The following is an 18,092-nucleotide window of genomic DNA, read 5'->3' on the forward strand; positions in this document are numbered from 1 at the left end:
ATAAAGCTACAATTTTGTCACCGTCCTCTGGAGTTAAAGATCTCCGCACACTTGTAGGTGTTTGATAAAAAAAAAAAAAAAAAAAGAAATCGTTTCCCTACCCTCTAGAAATAGTAATTTGCTTCCTCAGTCTATGCAGCTCCTCAGTCAACTGAAACCACTCGTTCAAGACAGCAACAATCCAGATATACTAGCAAGTCATAAAACTGAACAAAAGCCGACAAACCTTAGAGCACCATCGCTATATGGCCCAGACAAATTACGACCGTCTAGGTAATATTTAAATAGATTCCTAAAGTAATTGCAGGGGGTTTAGGCAACTATTCCTGTTGTAAAAGTTCTCGAAGACATAAAGTAGAACCTGAGGATAAACAGTCACAAAAAGAGGTAAAATTAAAAGGATTCATTCCACGGTTTTTTATTCTTCTATAAGAACATAAACATCGTTTTTTTCACGCACAGCAGCATTACAATATTAATTTATTCCGATTTAAGGTAAGAACTAGATATAGCTAGAACTAACATTTATAATAACGATAGAATGCATTTGCTTAAAACAGTATCGGCATTTTAATAATAATAGACATTTATACATATCTGTATTTATAGTTTTCCCCCTTCTCTCTTTTTTTTCTCTTTTTAAATTTTTTTTTCACCTATATGTTTGACCCTTTAATGCATGTAACTTCACAGTATAAAGGAAGACGAACATATTCTCCCTCGCGATCTCAGACTCTGGCTCAGAATGTCCTTCTGATGTTCAGGATATATACTTTTCAGTGAAATTAGTGAGGAAAAAGTGACTACTTTCTTCTCAAGGGGGAATTTCTGTGTGCTTGTCATGCGTTACCAACGGTAACGCTATTTATAGACAAAAAAATCACTAATTCCACATATTTAAGCAAAACTACATTAAGTAAATATCTACAACCAGAAAGAGCGAGAGGAATTCAGAGGTAAGTGTCATAATTTAGTCCATGAGCAACACGAACTCTTTTATACCTTTAAAGAGAAGAGATTTCATTTTCCTGGCCAATTTTAAAGCTGTAATATTGACTTTTAAGGTAAAGCAAAAAAAGAATCGCCCTTAACACCCGTTCCCATGAAGCCCTTTTAAAGGATGCCTGCATTTCATTATTGTAAGTCCTGGTTTTCGAAGGAAAAAGGGGGGAGGGAGGAGAAAAGGAAAATGGGGGGGGGGAAGATCCCAATATATAGAAATTTGGCAAGGCTTAAATTCTTCGTTCTGCAGCTACATACAGTCCAAGTTACACCGCTTACAATTTAAAAGAATGCGCCTTTAACCAAACTTTTTTACTTTTCAGAGAGAGAGATGGGGGGAAAGATATTTGCAGCTCCTGAAATGGTATTTCTGTGTCTCAAAGCTTAAAGGAACAAATCGGCCCCGGGGAAGGCTGAAGGAAACGGGGAGGCTCACGCACGGCATTTTGTGCATTAGCGTGGCTTTAGTCCACCCCCCCAGCCCACCCCAGCCCAAAGTAGCTCTTAAGAGGTTAAGGACATACTGAGAACGTCTAAAATCGTTAATCCATACAGGTGCGGATGACTACAGCCTAGGAAAATGATACTGGCTCTTTAAACCATAAAGATGTGTTTATAGGTTCATCAAGAGAAATTAAAGTTGGCTGTGAGCTCCCGAATCCTATTCTCTCTGTTCATTTTCTTCAGTTTCATTCTGCGGTTCTGAAACCAGATTTTAACTTGTCTGTCTGTGAGGTGGACTGTGCGGCTGATCTCTAGGCGACGCTCACGAGTCAGGTACATATTGAATAGAAACTCCTTTTCCAGCTCGAGAGTTTGATGCTTGGTATAGGGGCACCGTTTCTTTCTGCCACTTTTTGCCGTGAGCCAGTTTGCTGCATTTTCTCCTTTTGAATTGCCTAGTTTTGAGAAAGTAAAAAAGGGACGTTACCAGCGGGTAGGAGGCAAAGAGCTGGGGGGCGGGGGGGGAGAGGGTGGAAGGAGCATCCGGGTGTGTGCGCGTGCGGGGCGTTGGAATGTGGGGTGTCCTTGTGGGAACCGAGAGCTTCAAAGCGGTTTCCCAAAGGTCCTGGATCCGCCCGCAAAAATCTGCCTCTGCTCACAAAGCTCCGGGCAGCCTCCGGCAGGGCAGCGTGCCCCGCTGGGTCGTTCATCTCCGACCCCCCAAAACAGGCTTTTATCCGCTCCACCTCGGCCGCTCCGAGCCCACCGCTGCTGGGGGGCGGCTTGGTGAATGGCCTGGAGTCTTATTTCCCTCCCCCCCCGAGCCCTGGCACCTGCTTCCAAAAAACAAACCCCAAACCCCAAAGCCTGCGGATCTGAACTTTGTAAGTGTGCTCTGGAGGTGGAAAACAAGGTGAGCTGGGGAGCCTCCAGCCCCTGCCTTCCCGGGAAGCTTCGCCCCGGCCCTCTCTTTTCCAACCATTTCGGGCGAGGGAAAAAAAAAAAAAAAATCCCCCGTTGCAGGGTGTTTATTTCTATCAGTGGAACCGGCTGGGAAAGAGGTTAACACCGATCCCTCGATGGCTCGGAGTGGTTCGTGGTTTGGGGTTGGCTCTCTAGTAGTTTTCCGCTTTCGTTTTTTGTTTTGATCTTATTATTTTCCAACGGGGCGCCTGAAGGAATAACAGGGCGTCTGAAATGCGGCCGGAGAGAAGAGCCTGAAAAGTCTGCCGCCCAGGGAAGGGGAGTTATTTTTTTGCCACGGGGACCCGAAAGGGAAATAAATAAGCGAATGAATAAATAACAACCCTATTATCTAGTGTAGACGCTGAAGGATATTCGCGGTGCATTCATCAGTCTAATTTGATAGCAGTTCATAGATGGCACATTTCAACGCGGCTGTTATTCCGAAAAGCATTCTGGATCGTAAAATATAACTTACCGCGTTAATAGGTTTATTTATTGGCACTGCCTATTGCTTATTTTGGATGCTTTACAAACATCTCTGTTATCTGGTAGGCACCTTCACATCACAGGGGAAAGATTGATCTTGTTTTTCTATACGTTTAAGCAGCATGCAGGCTAAAGTTGCCCAGAGCGGAGGCTCTAAGGTTTTTAAACTATAGGACGGACATTAATTTTTACGGCAACCCCATGCCCGAATATTACAAAGTTCAGAAGGTCAGTCTGAGCAGCGCTTCTTGGCAGCCCCGCGGGGCAGCTGGGATCCTCCTTTCGCATCGTGATGCCACTACTATGATCCTCAACCGCTTTTTTTTTTCTCCTCTCCTCTCCTTTTTCCAATCCTCACCACCACCATCACCATCACCATTCGCTTACCTACGGGCTCTTTCTCGGGAGAGGCTTTGCTGCTCTCTGACGGAGCTGGAGAGAGCTCCTCCGCGGTGGAAGACGAAGCCTGAGTCTCGTCCTCCCTCTGGGAGACGCACGCCAAGGGGCTGGGGGAGCGCTCCTCGTCCTCCTTCCTCCCCGCGTCCGGGCCGGGAGGCAAAGATGGAGGCGTCTGGAAGCGGCCGGGGGGCTGCGGAGCGAAGGGGGCAGCCCCGGCCGGCCCCGCGCCGTAGCTCTTGGAGGTGCCATAAGCCTGGGAGAGGCGGAAGTAGCCCGGGACGGGGACCCCGCCGCCGCCGCCGCCGCCGCCGCCGCCGGCCGGGCTGACCTCGGCGCTCAGCCGGGGGAAGGGAGCGAGGTCTGTGGCGGCCGAGCCCTTGGGGCATTTCTCTGAGTCATAGAGGCAGTAGGAGCTCTCCTCCTTAATGCTGGGCGCGAAGGAGCACGAGGTGGCCTGCTGGCTCTCCGGCTCTTCCATGCGACAGGACCGGGGGGGGTCTAGCCACACTTCCATCCCTGACACGTAGGGGTGCGAGCCGGGGACCATGCTTTGAGAAGTACCTTCATTGCGTTTGCCCAAAACGGGGAAAAGTCCGCAGCTTTGCAGCCCGTAGGACAGATCGGACGCTTGTGGCAGGTAGATCCCACTGTTGGGATAGTAGCCGCCTCCGCCTCCGCCTCCGCCTCCTGCTCCCGCCGCTTCCCCTCTGCCCGAGCTGATCAGGGAGTCTACCAAAAAAGAGTTTGCAGCCGGGCTCTCGGAGCATGACATTGTTGTGGAATAATTTGGCGAAGGGAGCAGATAGCCCTTTCTGGCTGACATTTCTTGTGCAAAACATGCTGAATATGATTAGAGATACCCCCGCACCACGGCAGACGCTTGCAGCCAATGGAAGCCCGGGCCTCCCCAGCAACCCCTCCCCGTCTGGTTTCGTATGCACCGAGCTGCTCTCAGGTCGACCTCTGAATTTGGGAGATAGATGTATATTAATGTGTAATATGGATTTCCATACACACAGGCGCGCACGCTTCGCCCACATGGGCGAGTGCCTGCGCCTGGGCGGGAGCTGCGCTCCCGGGAAGGGGAAGGAGCGGGCTTCGCCGGTGCTCGCTCCAAGTTTCGCTCCCCTCTTATCGCACGCACCGCTATAAAATAGCCCGGCGGTCCTGATGTTTATTATACCTAGGCTGAAGCGGTGTCCAGATGAAGCTTTTACTGTCGCTCCTCTCTCCCCGCGGTTGGGCTTTCCGGCAGCAACGCCTGCTCATCTCCCTGCGCAGCCTGTGTGCCTCACGAAATTAATAAAGCCAAGGCTCGCCCGGTGTTTTATGCTCAGGCTCTGCTCATTTTATTTGATTGTCTCGTTTTTTAAGAAATAAAAGACGTGTTATTGTTTATCACGGATCATTGGAAACCGTAAAGGGGCCTGGTGCCTCTCGCGTTAAACTACCGGGGAAGGGGGCTGCTTCCAGCCTAACATCACCGCCACGACGCCAGGCTGGGCTTAAATTTCCTGGAGATAAAATGCTCGCTGCCGCGCTGAAGAATCTCTCAGGGAGCAATGCCACTCCGGGAGGATTGATTGTGCGGTTGCAGCTCCTAATGCTTTAGTTAACACTGGATTCTTCCCGAGGTCTGATTACCATTTAAAATATAAAGCCAGGCATATGCCACAGAAAGAATCCAGACGCGAGCAGTTCAAATAGATCCTCGCAGGATGCTGCGCACCCTGTTTATTGATGTGTTTATATTTGGCGATCATTTTTATACCTCCACACACACACACCCCCTCCATTTGGGTCCTTTGCTTTTCGCCTCTTCAAAAGCACCGTCTCCTTCGCAAGCGATGTACTAAATAATAGAAGGAAGAGTGAGTAGATGAATCCTGAGTTACTAGACAGCCCTGTCCAGTCAATATGCAATTGTGGCGGAGGTAGCAGACAGATAGCAGACAGACAGGGACGCAGAGAGAGATAGATTTTCTAATGAAGCGCTTAATGATGGCTTGCTTTCACTTCCACCGTCTCTGGCTCATGCCATTTTGGAGTCGCCGCACCTCCTGGCCCGCGGAGCCAAGGGCTCTTTAGCCCAAGGGGCGCCTGGGGCTGCCCAGCACTGGCTGCCCACCTCTGCGGAGCAGGGATCGCTCCCCTCTCCCGCACGCCGCCCGGGGCAGCAGCGGCCGACCGGGCTCCGCTTCCAGCAGGCCGGGCGGGGGAGAGCGGCTGCCGGCCGGCCCTCAGCGCCGTCCCCGGCCGGAGCCGCCGCCTGGCACCCGGCTGCCGTGCCCGGGAGGGCGCTGGCGGCGGCGGCGGGGCCGCTGCCTTGCCGGGCGGGCTGGCGGCGGGGCGGGCGCGGCGCCCCGCATCCCCCGGAGCCCCGCATCCCCCGGCGCCTACCCTTGGCGTTCAAAGCGCCCCGGGGAGCAGCGCGGAGCAGGGGCTGGGGAGGCCCTTTCCCCCCCCCCCGCCCCACGGATCTGTCAAGCCCCACGTGGCCTCGTCCCGCAGCCCTTGCCTGCCCCGAGGAAATGCTTTTTCCGCGGCGTGACATTCCCCCGGAGGGGTCCCTCCTTGCGGCGGGAGGCGAGTGTCCCTTCCCGCGGGCGAGCCGAGCCGGCGGGGCCCTCCCCGGCCTCCCTCCGCGCCTGCTGGAAGCGCCGGGGCAGGCAGGGAGGCTGCTACAACTTCGCAGTACCCATAAAAGCTGTACGGAAAGGCGTCTGACTTTTTCCGGTGTGACGGGGCGAGCATCCCAGCGCGGCTTCCTTCTGACCGGTCCGTGGGATGCGGTGACAGGGGTAGATCCCACAGCCTATAGAAACCCTTCGAGTTTTTTTGTTCCCCCCCTCGTTTCCTCCTGTAATGTTGTTTGTACTTCCCCAACCCGGCTAACCCGGCGATGTGTTAATGGGCGATGGACAAACCCTTATCAGATTCCTGCGAGGGCCATATCACTGCTAACAAAATTAATACCGTATAAGGCACCGGTTTATTGGCTGGTGTACAGGAAGGCTATTATCAATAGGCTTAGCCTTATAAATACAGATCTAAATAAAATGAAACGTGAGCCCCAACGCCGCCTTCCAAATACATTTCACTACACAAGTCAGGTATAAAAATTACTCCGGGGAAGTCTGCTCTTGCGGTATGTTTATTTTGCATTTGCCAAATTAAATAGAAATGGATTGCAAACCTAAAAGCCGTACGGAACCGAGGAGCAACACTTGAAATCCTTCCAAAGCTGTTTTTAAAATAAGCAGCTCCCTTTTAAAAATTGGATTAAACGGGGGGGGGGGGGGGGGGGTGAAGGCCTATAAAAGTACATTGCAGTCCTCGCCAGCCGGACTAAACCGACTAGAAATGCATCGGAAGGAACAGGAGTTGGCTTCTTCTCCCTGTCTGCAAGCTAAGGCAGGGAAATCAGACAAAAGGCGCGGAGGCCAGGGATGATTCGGAAGGTTTTAAGTTCTCTTTAGCCTCCCCTCGTAGGTTTTGCGGCAGAGGGCTGGGGTTTGCCCCCCGGTGTCAGGTCCTGCGGGAGCTGCCGTCGGCGAGGCCGTGTGCGGTTGTGTGGATTGCAGTGAACGGTGCCGGTGTGATGGTCAAGGCACTGACTCCGTCTAGATCATGAACTCAGCTCGGCGCTGCCTTATCTCCGCTTTCTTTAATCGCTAACAAGGCCAAGGCAAATAGTAACCAGCATCATCAAACCCAGTGAAGTAAAACTAATAATGTTCACTTGATTCGTAACTATAAAAGATAATGGTCAATTCTGACTAAAGTGAGCTAATTTGGCATGCGCTGGGTGTAGCTACTGCATTTCCAGCGCTTAACAATGTGTCCCTTGGAGCTTAACCCCTATTTAAAAGAAATTTTAAAGAATATTGTGGACGCCAGGGGACGAGAAATACTTTCTTTTTAATTCTACTTCTGTAAGTAAAGCTATCCGAGGGTCTATAAAACCGAGCAAATAAAATTCTGATAAATATCAAAACCGGCGAGAAGGTGCTTTCGCGGAGAATCTAAATTCACGGCGTCCATAGACAAAACTATCAAAATAAAACTTTATTGATCTAAGAAAAATATAATAGATGCATTAATAGCGTCGTTAAGCCGTTTTATTGGTTGGACTAAAATTAAAAACAAAAAGGGAATAAATAAAAAACGACAGCTCAGCCTAAGCAAACTCTGACTGGAAATCTCAAAATGTACCGTGTTAAACCGTGATTTATCTTTTTATTATTGGCCCGTATAACCCAAAAGATCAGCGCTGTTAATCCAGAGACGCATTTTGCGAGCTAATTAAAATATGCTTTTATTTGTAGACACGGGCAAACTGCAATTTGTGAAAACGTAAATGGCCTTGTAGGCTGTTACAGGAGTGCATGCGCCGCCTGTCTGAGGATACAGCCGTGGATTACATTTTATACAGCTCCAAAAATTAATGCAATCAGGGTATAGTTATTTAATATTGGAACTGTCAGTTGTCAGGAACGTGCGTGTGTGCCAGATTCCTCTTTTCCTTTTTTTTCTTTTTCTTTTCTTTTTTTTTTTTTCTTCTGGATTTGCTCCAAAGAAGGCGGATTTCAAACAGGAGGTTTAGGAACTGTGTCTGTGCCAAGTTAGGTGACAAATGACGGCCCCACTAATTTTATCTTTACTAGAAATTCTTTCACCCTGGTGGTGGTGGGGGAGGAGGTTGGCTTGTTTTGGCGGATTATCCTGTTAAAAATTAGGCTGAGATTTAATTTTATTCCAGCCATCCGGAGGCTTGTTCTCCTAGCTATGTTTTATAGTATATGTGTATCGTTTTACTCATTTGGATTAGGAACATATTTTGCAAGTAATTCTGACGAGCTCCGAATTCTAGCGTGCGGCAAGACAAAATACACCCAAACCAATTCATTAGGGCTTTATCTCATCGCCATTCCTCCGGCACTGGCGAGAACAACGGGGCTTTCTATTGTCCGGAGAGCCCCAAACACCGTGCAGAAGCAACAACGGTATCGGGTTATCTATGTGTCGGGAAAATCTTACATACTCAAGTCCGTCTTTTAAGTGTACCCGTTCTAGTGCTAGAGATGGGCCGCACAGCTGTATTAAGCATTTGAAACTGTATCCCTTCTCCCCTTTTTGTAGCTGTCTTTCTTTTAAATAAGATCTGGATGCATATACAAATATCTTTTTTGGTTGCGGTATAACTTGGCTCTCAGACACACACGTTGGCCTGAAGTTTCGATTTCAGAGCATTTAATGAAAAGATTGTGAAAAAAAAACACAAAAACAACCAAACAACCAACAAAACACAAACCCAAAGAGCTTATGAAAAAGCCTCCCAGGGGTTTGGATGTGGTATGTGAGCTGAAGTTGAGTACACGATTAATTAAACACAGTGTAGACACTAAGTTGGCTTCGCGTCTTCCCTCCAAAACATGCAAACCCCAATCATGTGAAATAATAAACAGTTATTGTAAGAAACAAGCTTGTTTTTTTTAAATATTATCCTATGACCGCGGACGTCAGCAAACAATTCGTAACCAGAGGGCGCTTTAACTGCTGCTGAGGTCCCTTTGATTTATTCAGCCGAGTATTGAATGGGGCAGGGAAACAACAAGGGGAAAAATAAATATTTGATCAAATATGCTGAGTTTAACTTGACTGGTGTAAAATGAAATGTTGCAAAGGGACCCTCAAATCGCCCTGCTCCTTCCCGAGACGTGGCTTCTCACGTCCTGACGTTGCCGAGGGGAGGTCAAAAGAGATCAACGTCCCCGAGCTTTTAATGGAGCATCTTTGATGAAATCGATAGGTTCCGATAATCATCTAAAAACTGCTCGCTGCCGACCGAGCATGTGCTTTTAACTACACTTGCAACAGTTCCCTGGAAGCACAATTTTAAAGGGCGCTTTCTCAAAAAATACTGCAGGCAAGTTGCATTACTTTACATACAAGACCAAGGAAAAAATGACCCCTGGTGGGTTTTGTTTGTTTGTTTGTTTGTTTGTTTTGTTTTGTTTTGTTTTTTCCCCCGGACAGATATTTTAAAATTGTATACGCTCTCCCAAGAAACATGTGCATTAAAATATGTAGCCAAACCAGTATCTCCCCCATATAATACCACCTTTCCTCCCGCCCTTCTCAAATGGAGACATAACAAAAACATGTGAAACTTTTATGGGCGAGAAAAGTAACCTGGAGTTAGGGATACTCGTACCGAGGATAGAGTTTCAAAGCTACAACCCAGACCAGCCCTGAGCACATGAGAATGTGTGACTATTGTTTGTTTACAGCCCATGTGCTGCTTTAGAAAGATAGATAGATAGATAGATAGATAGATAGATAGAGGAAATCCAAATCTGGTCTTGCACGAACATTGACTTAATATGCAATCACATGAATAGTTTTTAGCATAAGTGTGTCAAAACTTGTTTACCACAATCTGTGTCCAGCTGCAAAGACGACTACCCTTTAAAGTTACCAAACGACCCCAACTAAACTACAGTTCAAGTCCAATAAGACCGTCAGAATTGTCTGTCATTTGCACTCTGCGTTGCCATAGATCTATTTGATTGAAGACACCTACTGTTCCACACATAAATGTCAAGTTTCATAATATTTCCAGTGCTACAATTTTTTTATAACTGGAAGAAAGCTACAAGTTACTCTGAAAAAATATTTCCAGATAACGTGGATTTTCCACGCGGCTGGCCAAAACTTTACGAAGAGAAAATAAAAGGTCAGCTGCAACTTAGAAAGTCCCTTCTATATTATTTCACATCATAATCACCAACTTTTTGCATCGCTTCCCCTCCCTACGGTTCTTTTTCCGTCGTGCTCAGTGGTCGGGGCAGGGGCCACCCCAGCTCGCTAGGTACCACTCCGCTCACCCCACGCTTCTCGCCCTTCTCCACGCAGGGTAGACGTATAAAACACTTACCTTCGCGCATTTCCTAATTTTTAGGAAATTTTAACTCCACCGACAAGCCCCAGCGGCTCCCCCCCCGGCATCCCGAGCGCCTTTTTGTAACGCGGAGCCCGGTTAAGTGCAATAATTACCCGTGCGGCTCCAGGGATGCAAAATGAACAAAGGCCAAGATTTTTTTTTTTTTTTTTTTCCTTTGCAGGGCTGCTCCCCTCGCCCCGGGCGGCTTTGACATTGATCTGAAGATCGCCATCTTGTGGCAAAGCAACCCCAAAACCACCGCCACCGCCGTCCGCCCGCCCGCCGTCCTGCCGCGGGGCCCCGCGGCAGGACGGCGGGCGGGCGGGCGGCCGGCGGCGGCGGGAGGGCAGTGTCCGTTCACCTTCCCGGTGTAGAAACCTCCTGGCGAAGCTCCGTTGCCTTTATAGGGATGCATTTCAGTCCAGGCGAGCGGACGAGTCACGGACACTTTTTTATGGCCACATTGTCACAGCAACACAGAGGATGCGATTTTATTGGGCTAGGAAATCAAAACCCCGAGCGGAGAAACTCCATGGTTTAACTGTCTCTGGGATTGGCTATGAATGCCAGTTAATTTTTAACCAGGAAAGGAAGCTTGCTGGCTTAACTTTCATTGCCATTCAGCTCTCCATCCGTCCTTCTGTCCTGCTCCCACAGCCCATCCATCTGTCTGTCTTCTTTTAACTGGTATTCCCCCTTGCATACTAGACAAACAAACAAACAAACAAACAAACAAACTCGCCCCCCCCCCCACACACACACTTTTTAACATTTCCTTTGGGTAGTCGTTGTCTGGCCGGGTGGCGGTTGTCAACAAAGGCCCAAAGTCACCAAGTCCTTCACCTCAAGGTTATGGGTGATGTCCAAGCAATACAGAAGTTCAAAGCCAGTAAACAATACGAAAACAGAATGTACTTTCTTCTCCCAATTAGGATTAGGGTCAACATTAAAGATTCAAACACTCTTCCCAAAGCACATTCCTGTCTCAGCTATTGTTTGGGGTTTGGGGTTTTCTTCCCCCCACAACTTTCTCCCTCCAGTCCTCCTCCCCCTCGCCCCCCCGCCCGCCTCAGTCCACCCCCTCCCTGCCTTGGAGATCAAGGACAATTTCAAACAGTCCATTTCCACCACACCGCCATGCGGATTTTTTAAATTTTTTTTTTTTTTTCAGAGACAACCATTTTCTTAGGGCTCTCACGCTTCTGGCCAGATCCATCAGCTGGCTTGGACCTTCCCTTTGGTGCCGGGCTTATAAAATCTGCCCCAAACGCTACCGACACCACAAACATTTCCCGAGCAGTTCTCCTGGACACATGTGGCGGGGAGCAAACAGCAATGTCACATCAAACCCTCGAGCATAGGACCTTGTCCTGCCGGCGTTGGTAGGATAAGGAAAAGGCCTAACACACAGTGAGCTATGAACATGCTTAATTTTCCTTTTCCTGTGACCCGCTGAAACGATGCTTGAACAAGCCTAGGTTCACTTGTTAACTCCAGAGTAGAAGATCTAACCGCGAAGTTCACAAAAGATGAATAATTCACCCCAAATGACTGAACAAGGTCATGAGGAATTTCGGGTCCCAGAGTTACATTGGATAAAAGAACATGCAGTAACGTAACACCAGAGTAAAAATATAAAGTTTCCATTTTTTTATTTTCCTTGTGCGCTGCTCCACTGTATACATGCAACCAAATACTTTCGCATATTAAAAGAAAACTGTATATACATATAGATGATACATAGTGAAAACAGTGATGTCATATAAAGATATTGCATTTTGTGAACAATGTCAAAGAACTTACATCCATTTGGCAAATTTATTAATCAAAAAACATTCTTATCACCACTTTGTTGCACATGTAAAGAAATCCCACACCCTTTAGCCCCAAAGGAAAAAAAAAAAAAGGAGGGAAAAAAAAAAGCATTCGAACAAAATAGGTCATGGGTTCTTTTTTTATTATTTACAAGTCTTGTAAAACACCGTTCCTGTATGAAATATACATTCAGATATTCTCAACAGCAAATTACCTTAACGATAGAACACCGTATCCTTTGTAAACTGATATAGAATTTTAAATATTTTCCTTTTTTTCTCTTTTCTTTTTTTTTTTAATTGCATTTTTTTTTCACGCTTTGGTTCCTGCAGGGAAATATATATATTTATAGATATTTAAAATAACTCCGAACAACTCTCCATTCTTTGCATACGTCGACTGGGCGACAAAGTAGAGCTCGTGACATTTAAAGTAGACAACAACAAAATTACCATATTTACATTGTTTGGCTTCTGTTTAAACTCCTCACTAGTCACCTTTAAACGAACATGCGATCGAGTTATTTTAATGATCCAATGTTAGTGCATTGCACAACTCCAAGTTTCAATTAAGTGTTGTGTGGTATTTGCTAAACTGTCGTTCTCCACAGGTATTTCCTGAAGAAAGTTTGCGAGCCAGAAGCCAGAAGGTTAGTTTCCTTTATGGAGTTGTTTCTTTTAAAACGCTGAAATTCACACTTTTTTTGCCGTTTTATATTTAGTATTTAAATATGATTTGTCTCAGAAAAGATGGCAACGCTTAGTCAGTTGTCATAAATAAAACGAGAGCTAATTAAAATTTGCTAAATCTTTTTTTTTTTCAGTGATTGTTTCTTTACGATATATGGCGAATTTATACCTGATTTTTAAAAGTAAATAATTAAGTCTTTCATTTAGTTCTCTTTCTTCCCCCTACCCTCTCCCTCCCCACACCCCCAAAGGAAACACTATCATAACCATCACTACATCCATATTACAACTGCTCGCGGTTGGCCTCGGGAAGGTGTAGGCATGTCACCCCCCCCCCAACACTCCCTTTAATTCTGCGTGTGCGTCCCCCTCCCTTAAATTCTCCCTTCCAACCCATGGGCAATGCAGCACTGCCTCTAACCTAGACATTTCCCCCTAAGGAAGGACAAAAGATTATTTCTCAGAGTTTATATTCTGCAGTGGTCCTGGTTGGGTGAGCTCGACCTGGCAGTCTCCAGCCAGCTGTTCCGCAGCAGCACAGGGGCGAGGGAGGGCCGGGGGTGGGCGAGTCCGGGGACGGAGAGGTGCCGTCCCCGCCTGTGCCTGCCGAAAGCGGTAGCAGGGTGAGCCGCAGTGCCTGGAAAGGTAAGAGGTATGGATTTTGCACTCAGAGGTGACGTGCACGTGTAGAAATGGATGCCATGTGTGTCGAAATCAAATTGCTTCCAGTTGATATGTAAATATATATATATATGCGCATATATATATATATGTGTATATAAAACCCCATCACTGAAGTTCCAGAGGAGATTTACATGTATGTAAAACCTTGGATTCTTCTAGTCCCGTCAGATACACACCTCCTTCCTCCACGTAACCCCGTGGCTTGACCTTGTCAAGGGCGAAATCTGAATTTAATCTCGTCTTGAAAAAACGCTGTGAGTTTTAAAGTAGTGGATTAGCTGAGTAATATTGTAATCGGTCCCTGTTAATTTTTTTTTCTTTCATTCTTCTGTTCTGAAACCATATTTTCACTTGGCGGTCGGTCAGATTGAGCATTCGGGAGAGCTGGAGGCGTTTCTCTTTGTTTATGTAGACACTGAAGAAGAATTCCCTTTCTAACTCTCTAATCTGATATTTGGTGTACGGGCATCTCTTTTTACGGGTACGTTGTCCACCTGTGGAGCGAAAAAAGGCAGAAGCGTTTGAGACCCGGCGGCGGCCGGCGGCGGGGGCTGGCGGGGGGCGGGGGGGGGGCACTCAGGCAAAACACCTTAACGTGAAAAAGACGCGTTTTGCCCGCGCCGGGGCCGGCGTTGGCAGGTCCGAGGCTGGGCGCTAGCCCTCCTCCGCCTTGGCGGGTGCGGGCAGCCTGGGACCGGGACCCCCCGGGACCGGCCGGGACCCCCCGGCTCCCGCAGCGCGGCGGCCCCGGGCAGGGCGAAACCCCCGCCGAGGCGCGGGGATCCGGCCTCGCCGCCTCCGCGGGGAGGGCGGCCGGAGGAAGGGGTGGTGGCGGGGGGGGGGTCCTGCGGATTTCCCGAGCTGGAGGAAAGCCTTTGTAGGCTGCTCCGCGGGGCGCCGCGCACACGGAGCTGCCCAGGGAGCGGCCGTCACCTGGCTGCCTGCAGCAGGCAGCGCGGCATCGGGCAGGGGGACCCAGCGCCCGGCCCTCCCCGAGCCCCTGCCCGCTCGGATCGCGCCCTCGCTCCCTAGACTAACCCCGGCCCTGCGTCCCCAGCGGAGGAGAAGCCCCTGAGCCCAGGGCTGAGGCGCCTCATCCTCCCCCCGCCGGCTTCCTTTAAAGCACGCTCTGCACCGCATCGAGGTATTCTCCTCTCGATTAGCTCTTACGGTTTTAAAGTTCATTAAGCAGAATATAAAAGGTTTCAGGGTTCAGGAGCTCTTTACACGAAACGTAGCTGCTATCCCTTTAAAAACTTCCTTTTCTGGTACAGTTCATTGTCGAGGTATTTTTTTCCCCGAGCCGTGTACGAGCTTCGCCTTTTAAAAAGTCCACATAAAAAAATCAGACTTTGACAGATTGAATAACAATTGTAAGTAACAAACTGTTGGACAGAAGGCAACACGTAATTGCCACAGTGCCTTAGTAAAATGGCTTCCTTTAGACAAAAAGGCCAGCTTTAGGTTAATTTGTTTCTTTTAATATATTGCTACAGTTCAGGCGGCTACTTTATCTGTTAAACGCTATTCTAGTGCAATCGTTAAAACGGCGAAGGCTTTGAATTCAGCTCCTAACTAGACTTCTGGTGCAACACATGGCTTTTATAAAATCACTGGATTACATTGATATCAAAGGAGTCGGGATCTCCTTTTTTTGCCGAATTTACAGGCACCGAACGTACGTTATTATATTTTCGAGAGTTGACCACAGAGCTCTTTTTTATTATTATTAAAAAAAAAAAAAGGAGAGGAAGGAGAAAGAAAAAAATTTTTTAAGGCATCCATTGCCCGGTGGGTATTTCACGGCCAATTTCAGCACTAAACACGTGATCTCGCCTTTTATAACAAAGTTTTGTTGGGGGAAATCTAAAGGCCCTTCATAAACCTTATATGCTTATAAAACAGCATATAAAAATTTAACAGCGGCGGTGCGCTAGATTTCAAGCTGCCTTTCCTAAAAGCGCTCGGGCGCTGCCTTTATACGTACTGGAGCTGCCGGATTTCTCCTCATTGTTGCCGGAAGATGACTCGGGGCTGCTGCTGCTCTCCGGCCGCCTCCGCCTCTCCTTCTCCGCCGCCGCCGCCGCCGCCCTGCCGCAGCCGCCCTCCGAACTTGAAGTTGCCGCCGCCGCCGCCGCCGCCGCCGCCGCCCCGGCGGCCGCGGGCGCCTTCTCGCCACTCTTGTCTACCGGGTAGTCCGCCGAGGCCAGGTTTTCCGCCGTGCCATAAGCCGTCTCGAAAAACTGGTCGAAAGCCTGGGGTAGGACCCCGTTCCTGCCCACCGTGCTATAGAAATTGGAGGAGACGTTGGTGCTGGGGTGGTAGACGTTAGCTGTGTTTTTGCCGAACATCTCGCCCATGCTAGCAGTGTTGGTGGCAGGCAGGCAGTCTCTGTGCATGATCTCCTCTGCGGAGTAGCAGTGGGGCAGATTGTTCCTGGGGTGCCATTTACTGGAGGGATCAATGGCATATTCCCTGAAGGTAACTTCTCTCACAGGTTGGACCTGGGGTAGGTTGGAGGAGTAGGAGTATGTCATAGGGCGAGAAGACGGGGTCTGGGGCAAAAAAGAAGGGAGGCTGGAAAAATCAGGACCCGAGACGTAGTAAGTACAACTTGGCAAATACATGTTAGAGGAACAAGGAACACGCTCATCAAAATCCATCATTAGGGCTACCTCGGCTTCTCCGCATTAGCTGAGCTTAACATGATTCTCTAACGCAGCTGCCTCTTTGAAGCAGATCCGTGAAGTAAGAGATGGGGAGACGTAAGCTGACGTGGAAAGCTCTCCCCGGCGGCGGCAGGGAGGTGCGGTCACGTGGCCCGACGTTGACATTGACGAGCGGCGGGTCCGGGCCCCGCTCCCTTTGTGGCCATCGCGGGGGGAAGCAACAGCTCGTCGCCGGCGCCTAAGGGCGAGCCGAGCGCAGGTCGGCCGGGGGGGTAGCCCGGGGGGCCACAAAGCCGCCTTGCCACTGCCCCACACTTAGCCGCCCGGCCCGTGGCACCCACTGGCTCTGGAGTAGAGAGGCTTAGCAATCCCCCCCCAGGGTTAGGTGAGACCTTTCTGTTTGTTCGTGGGCTCGCTGGGGCGCTCGGCGGCTCGCCGGCAGGCTCCGAGAAGGAGGGCACAGGAGAGATGCGGGCACGGCTTCTTCTGGGAAGCTGCTTCCGAGCAGCAAACGCTCCTGAAGAGAGCGGCCGCGTTTGGGGGCTTTGGGGGAGTTTTTCTTTTTTTGGGGGGGGGTTGCTGGGCTTTGGTGTGCTGGGTTTTTTGGGGGGGGGGTGTTTACTTTTTAGTTTGTTTTGGTGCGGTTTGGGCTTCCCCCCTCCCCTCGCAAAAAAAAGGGGGGGAAAAAAAAAAAAAGCCCTCGCCCCGCAGGGTTTTTCTGGAAACGTTACTAGGAAGAATGTGCCAGGGTCAAGTCTGTACTGATTTTCATGGTGAATAGATTACATGCTTGCATTCATGTTCACTTCCGAAGCGCTTAGTGTCTTCCTTCCCTTACTTACATATTAACCTCAAATACCCCGCGCGGCTTCAGCCAAGCTTTACTGGAGGTAGTTAACAATGTCGGGTTCCCAGGACGCAGGTTCTCTCTCCTCACCCCCTCCAAACCGTCCCTTACCTCACTCGCAACGCCAGAAAGCCCTTTAAATTGCAGACCACGGAGCTAGAGAGGGTTTGCCGATCTCTCCGCCTCACCGCTGCCACTAAATGCTTGGAAAACCAGTGGATGTTGGGCTACCCCGGCTTGACAAATACTCCGAGTTTAATTGCCAGAAGCCTAGTTAAAATTATTTGACATACTGTTAACCTCTAGGAACAAACTTGCCGTACCGAGATACTTTCCTTTTTGCTTCATACCGTCGCTGAAGGCTGAGACCCAGGGAGACCTATTTCAAAAACGTGGTTAAACTTTACTATTGTTGCATGAAAGGGATGATATAGAAAGCGGATTGTACAGGGCAGAGCCTAAAAAGTACTTCTCTGCCAATAAAAATGCACACCCCACCGAATGAGCAGAGCCAAAGAAAACAGAGAAATACGCCAAAGAATACAGCACCTTTTGAGGCACGGACATCCCTAGGCTCTCGGAAAAATTTTTTTTTTTTTGCTATTCTGATGCTCGATTTCAGAAAAGAAATATTTGGGTTCCGGCTGGATTTCATCAAAATAGAAAAACAGAACGGCAAAAGGCTATTGTGAAGTCGGTGCTCTTAGGAAATTAGACGTAGTTCAAGATCCATGCCCCCGTGGACTTTGGAGGCTAATGGAAGGGAAACGAAAATGTTAGGGAAAGAATATTTGGATTTTCCCCCCTCTTCCTCTGCAATGCTGTAGAAGTATTTATATATCCGGAGAAAGTTCTCTAGTAAATTCTGGAGATCTTCGGTATTTAAATGTCAACATCGATTTGTTTATTTATTGCTTAGCTTATCGTAACTGACTCAATAACAAATCTAATCATGTTGTGCACAGAGAAAATATTCTCATTATGTATTTTCCCTACATTATAGTTAACTATTGCGTTTGAATTCAAGCTGTAAATTCAATATTATCAAGTAATTACTTTGTAGTGGAGTAAACTAATTTATTAGCATTAATGTTTATATGCCTTTTTCTTATTTTACAAGGGTTACCGTTCACAAATCAAATGCT

At 48.4% G+C, this 18,092-nt stretch overlaps 2 protein-coding genes across 3 annotated transcripts; both read right to left on the bottom strand.

The window, feature by feature from the left end:
• Positions 1-388: 388 nt before the first annotated feature.
• HOXA10 (homeobox A10) lies at positions 389-5,499 on the bottom strand. The gene is made up of 2 exons (XM_075051300.1): positions 3,286-5,499; positions 389-1,901 (listed from the first exon to the last, which is right to left on the bottom strand). Exons 1-2 carry the CDS (start codon positions 4,118-4,120, stop codon positions 1,627-1,629), a joined length of 1,110 nt encoding a protein of 369 aa, XP_074907401.1. The 5' UTR covers positions 4,121-5,499; the 3' UTR covers positions 389-1,626.
• Positions 5,500-12,377: 6,878 nt separating this feature from the next.
• On the bottom strand, positions 12,378-16,242 carry HOXA11 (homeobox A11). Of its 2 annotated transcripts, XR_012653598.1 has the most exons (3): positions 15,419-16,242; positions 13,608-13,925; positions 12,378-13,384 (listed from the first exon to the last, which is right to left on the bottom strand). XR_012653598.1 is itself a non-coding variant. In XM_075051308.1 (2 exons), the coding sequence occupies exons 1-2, from the start codon at positions 16,095-16,097 to the stop codon at positions 13,693-13,695; spliced, it is 912 nt and encodes a 303-aa protein (XP_074907409.1). In that variant the 5' UTR covers positions 16,098-16,242; the 3' UTR covers positions 12,378-13,692. The 2 variants fall into 2 exon arrangements, 1 of the variants encoding a protein (XP_074907409.1); XM_075051308.1 differs by having other exon boundaries at positions 12,378-13,925.
• Positions 16,243-18,092: the final 1,850 nt, after the last annotated feature.

This window comes from Buteo buteo, chromosome 2 (assembly GCF_964188355.1).
Source record: "Buteo buteo chromosome 2, bButBut1.hap1.1, whole genome shotgun sequence".
Classification (NCBI taxonomy): domain Eukaryota; kingdom Metazoa; phylum Chordata; class Aves; order Accipitriformes; family Accipitridae; genus Buteo; species Buteo buteo.

What these genes read in the sequence shown, in the direction of transcription:
- HOXA11 (XM_075051308.1), bottom strand. Translation starts at nt 16,097, where the DNA reads ATGATGGATTTTGATGAGCGTGTTCCTTGTTCCTCTAACATGTATTTG. An exon ending in GGAGAAATCCGGCAGCTCCA is followed by an intron (nt 13,926 to 15,418) that starts GTACGTATAAAG and finishes TTCGCTCCACAG; the next exon opens with GTGGACAACGTACCCGTAAA.
- HOXA10 (XM_075051300.1), bottom strand. Translation starts at nt 4,120, where the DNA reads ATGTCAGCCAGAAAGGGCTATCTGCTCCCTTCGCCAAATTATTCCACA. An exon ending in TCCCGAGAAAGAGCCCGTAG is followed by an intron (nt 1,902 to 3,285) that starts GTAAGCGAATGG and finishes TCTCAAAACTAG; the next exon opens with GCAATTCAAAAGGAGAAAAT.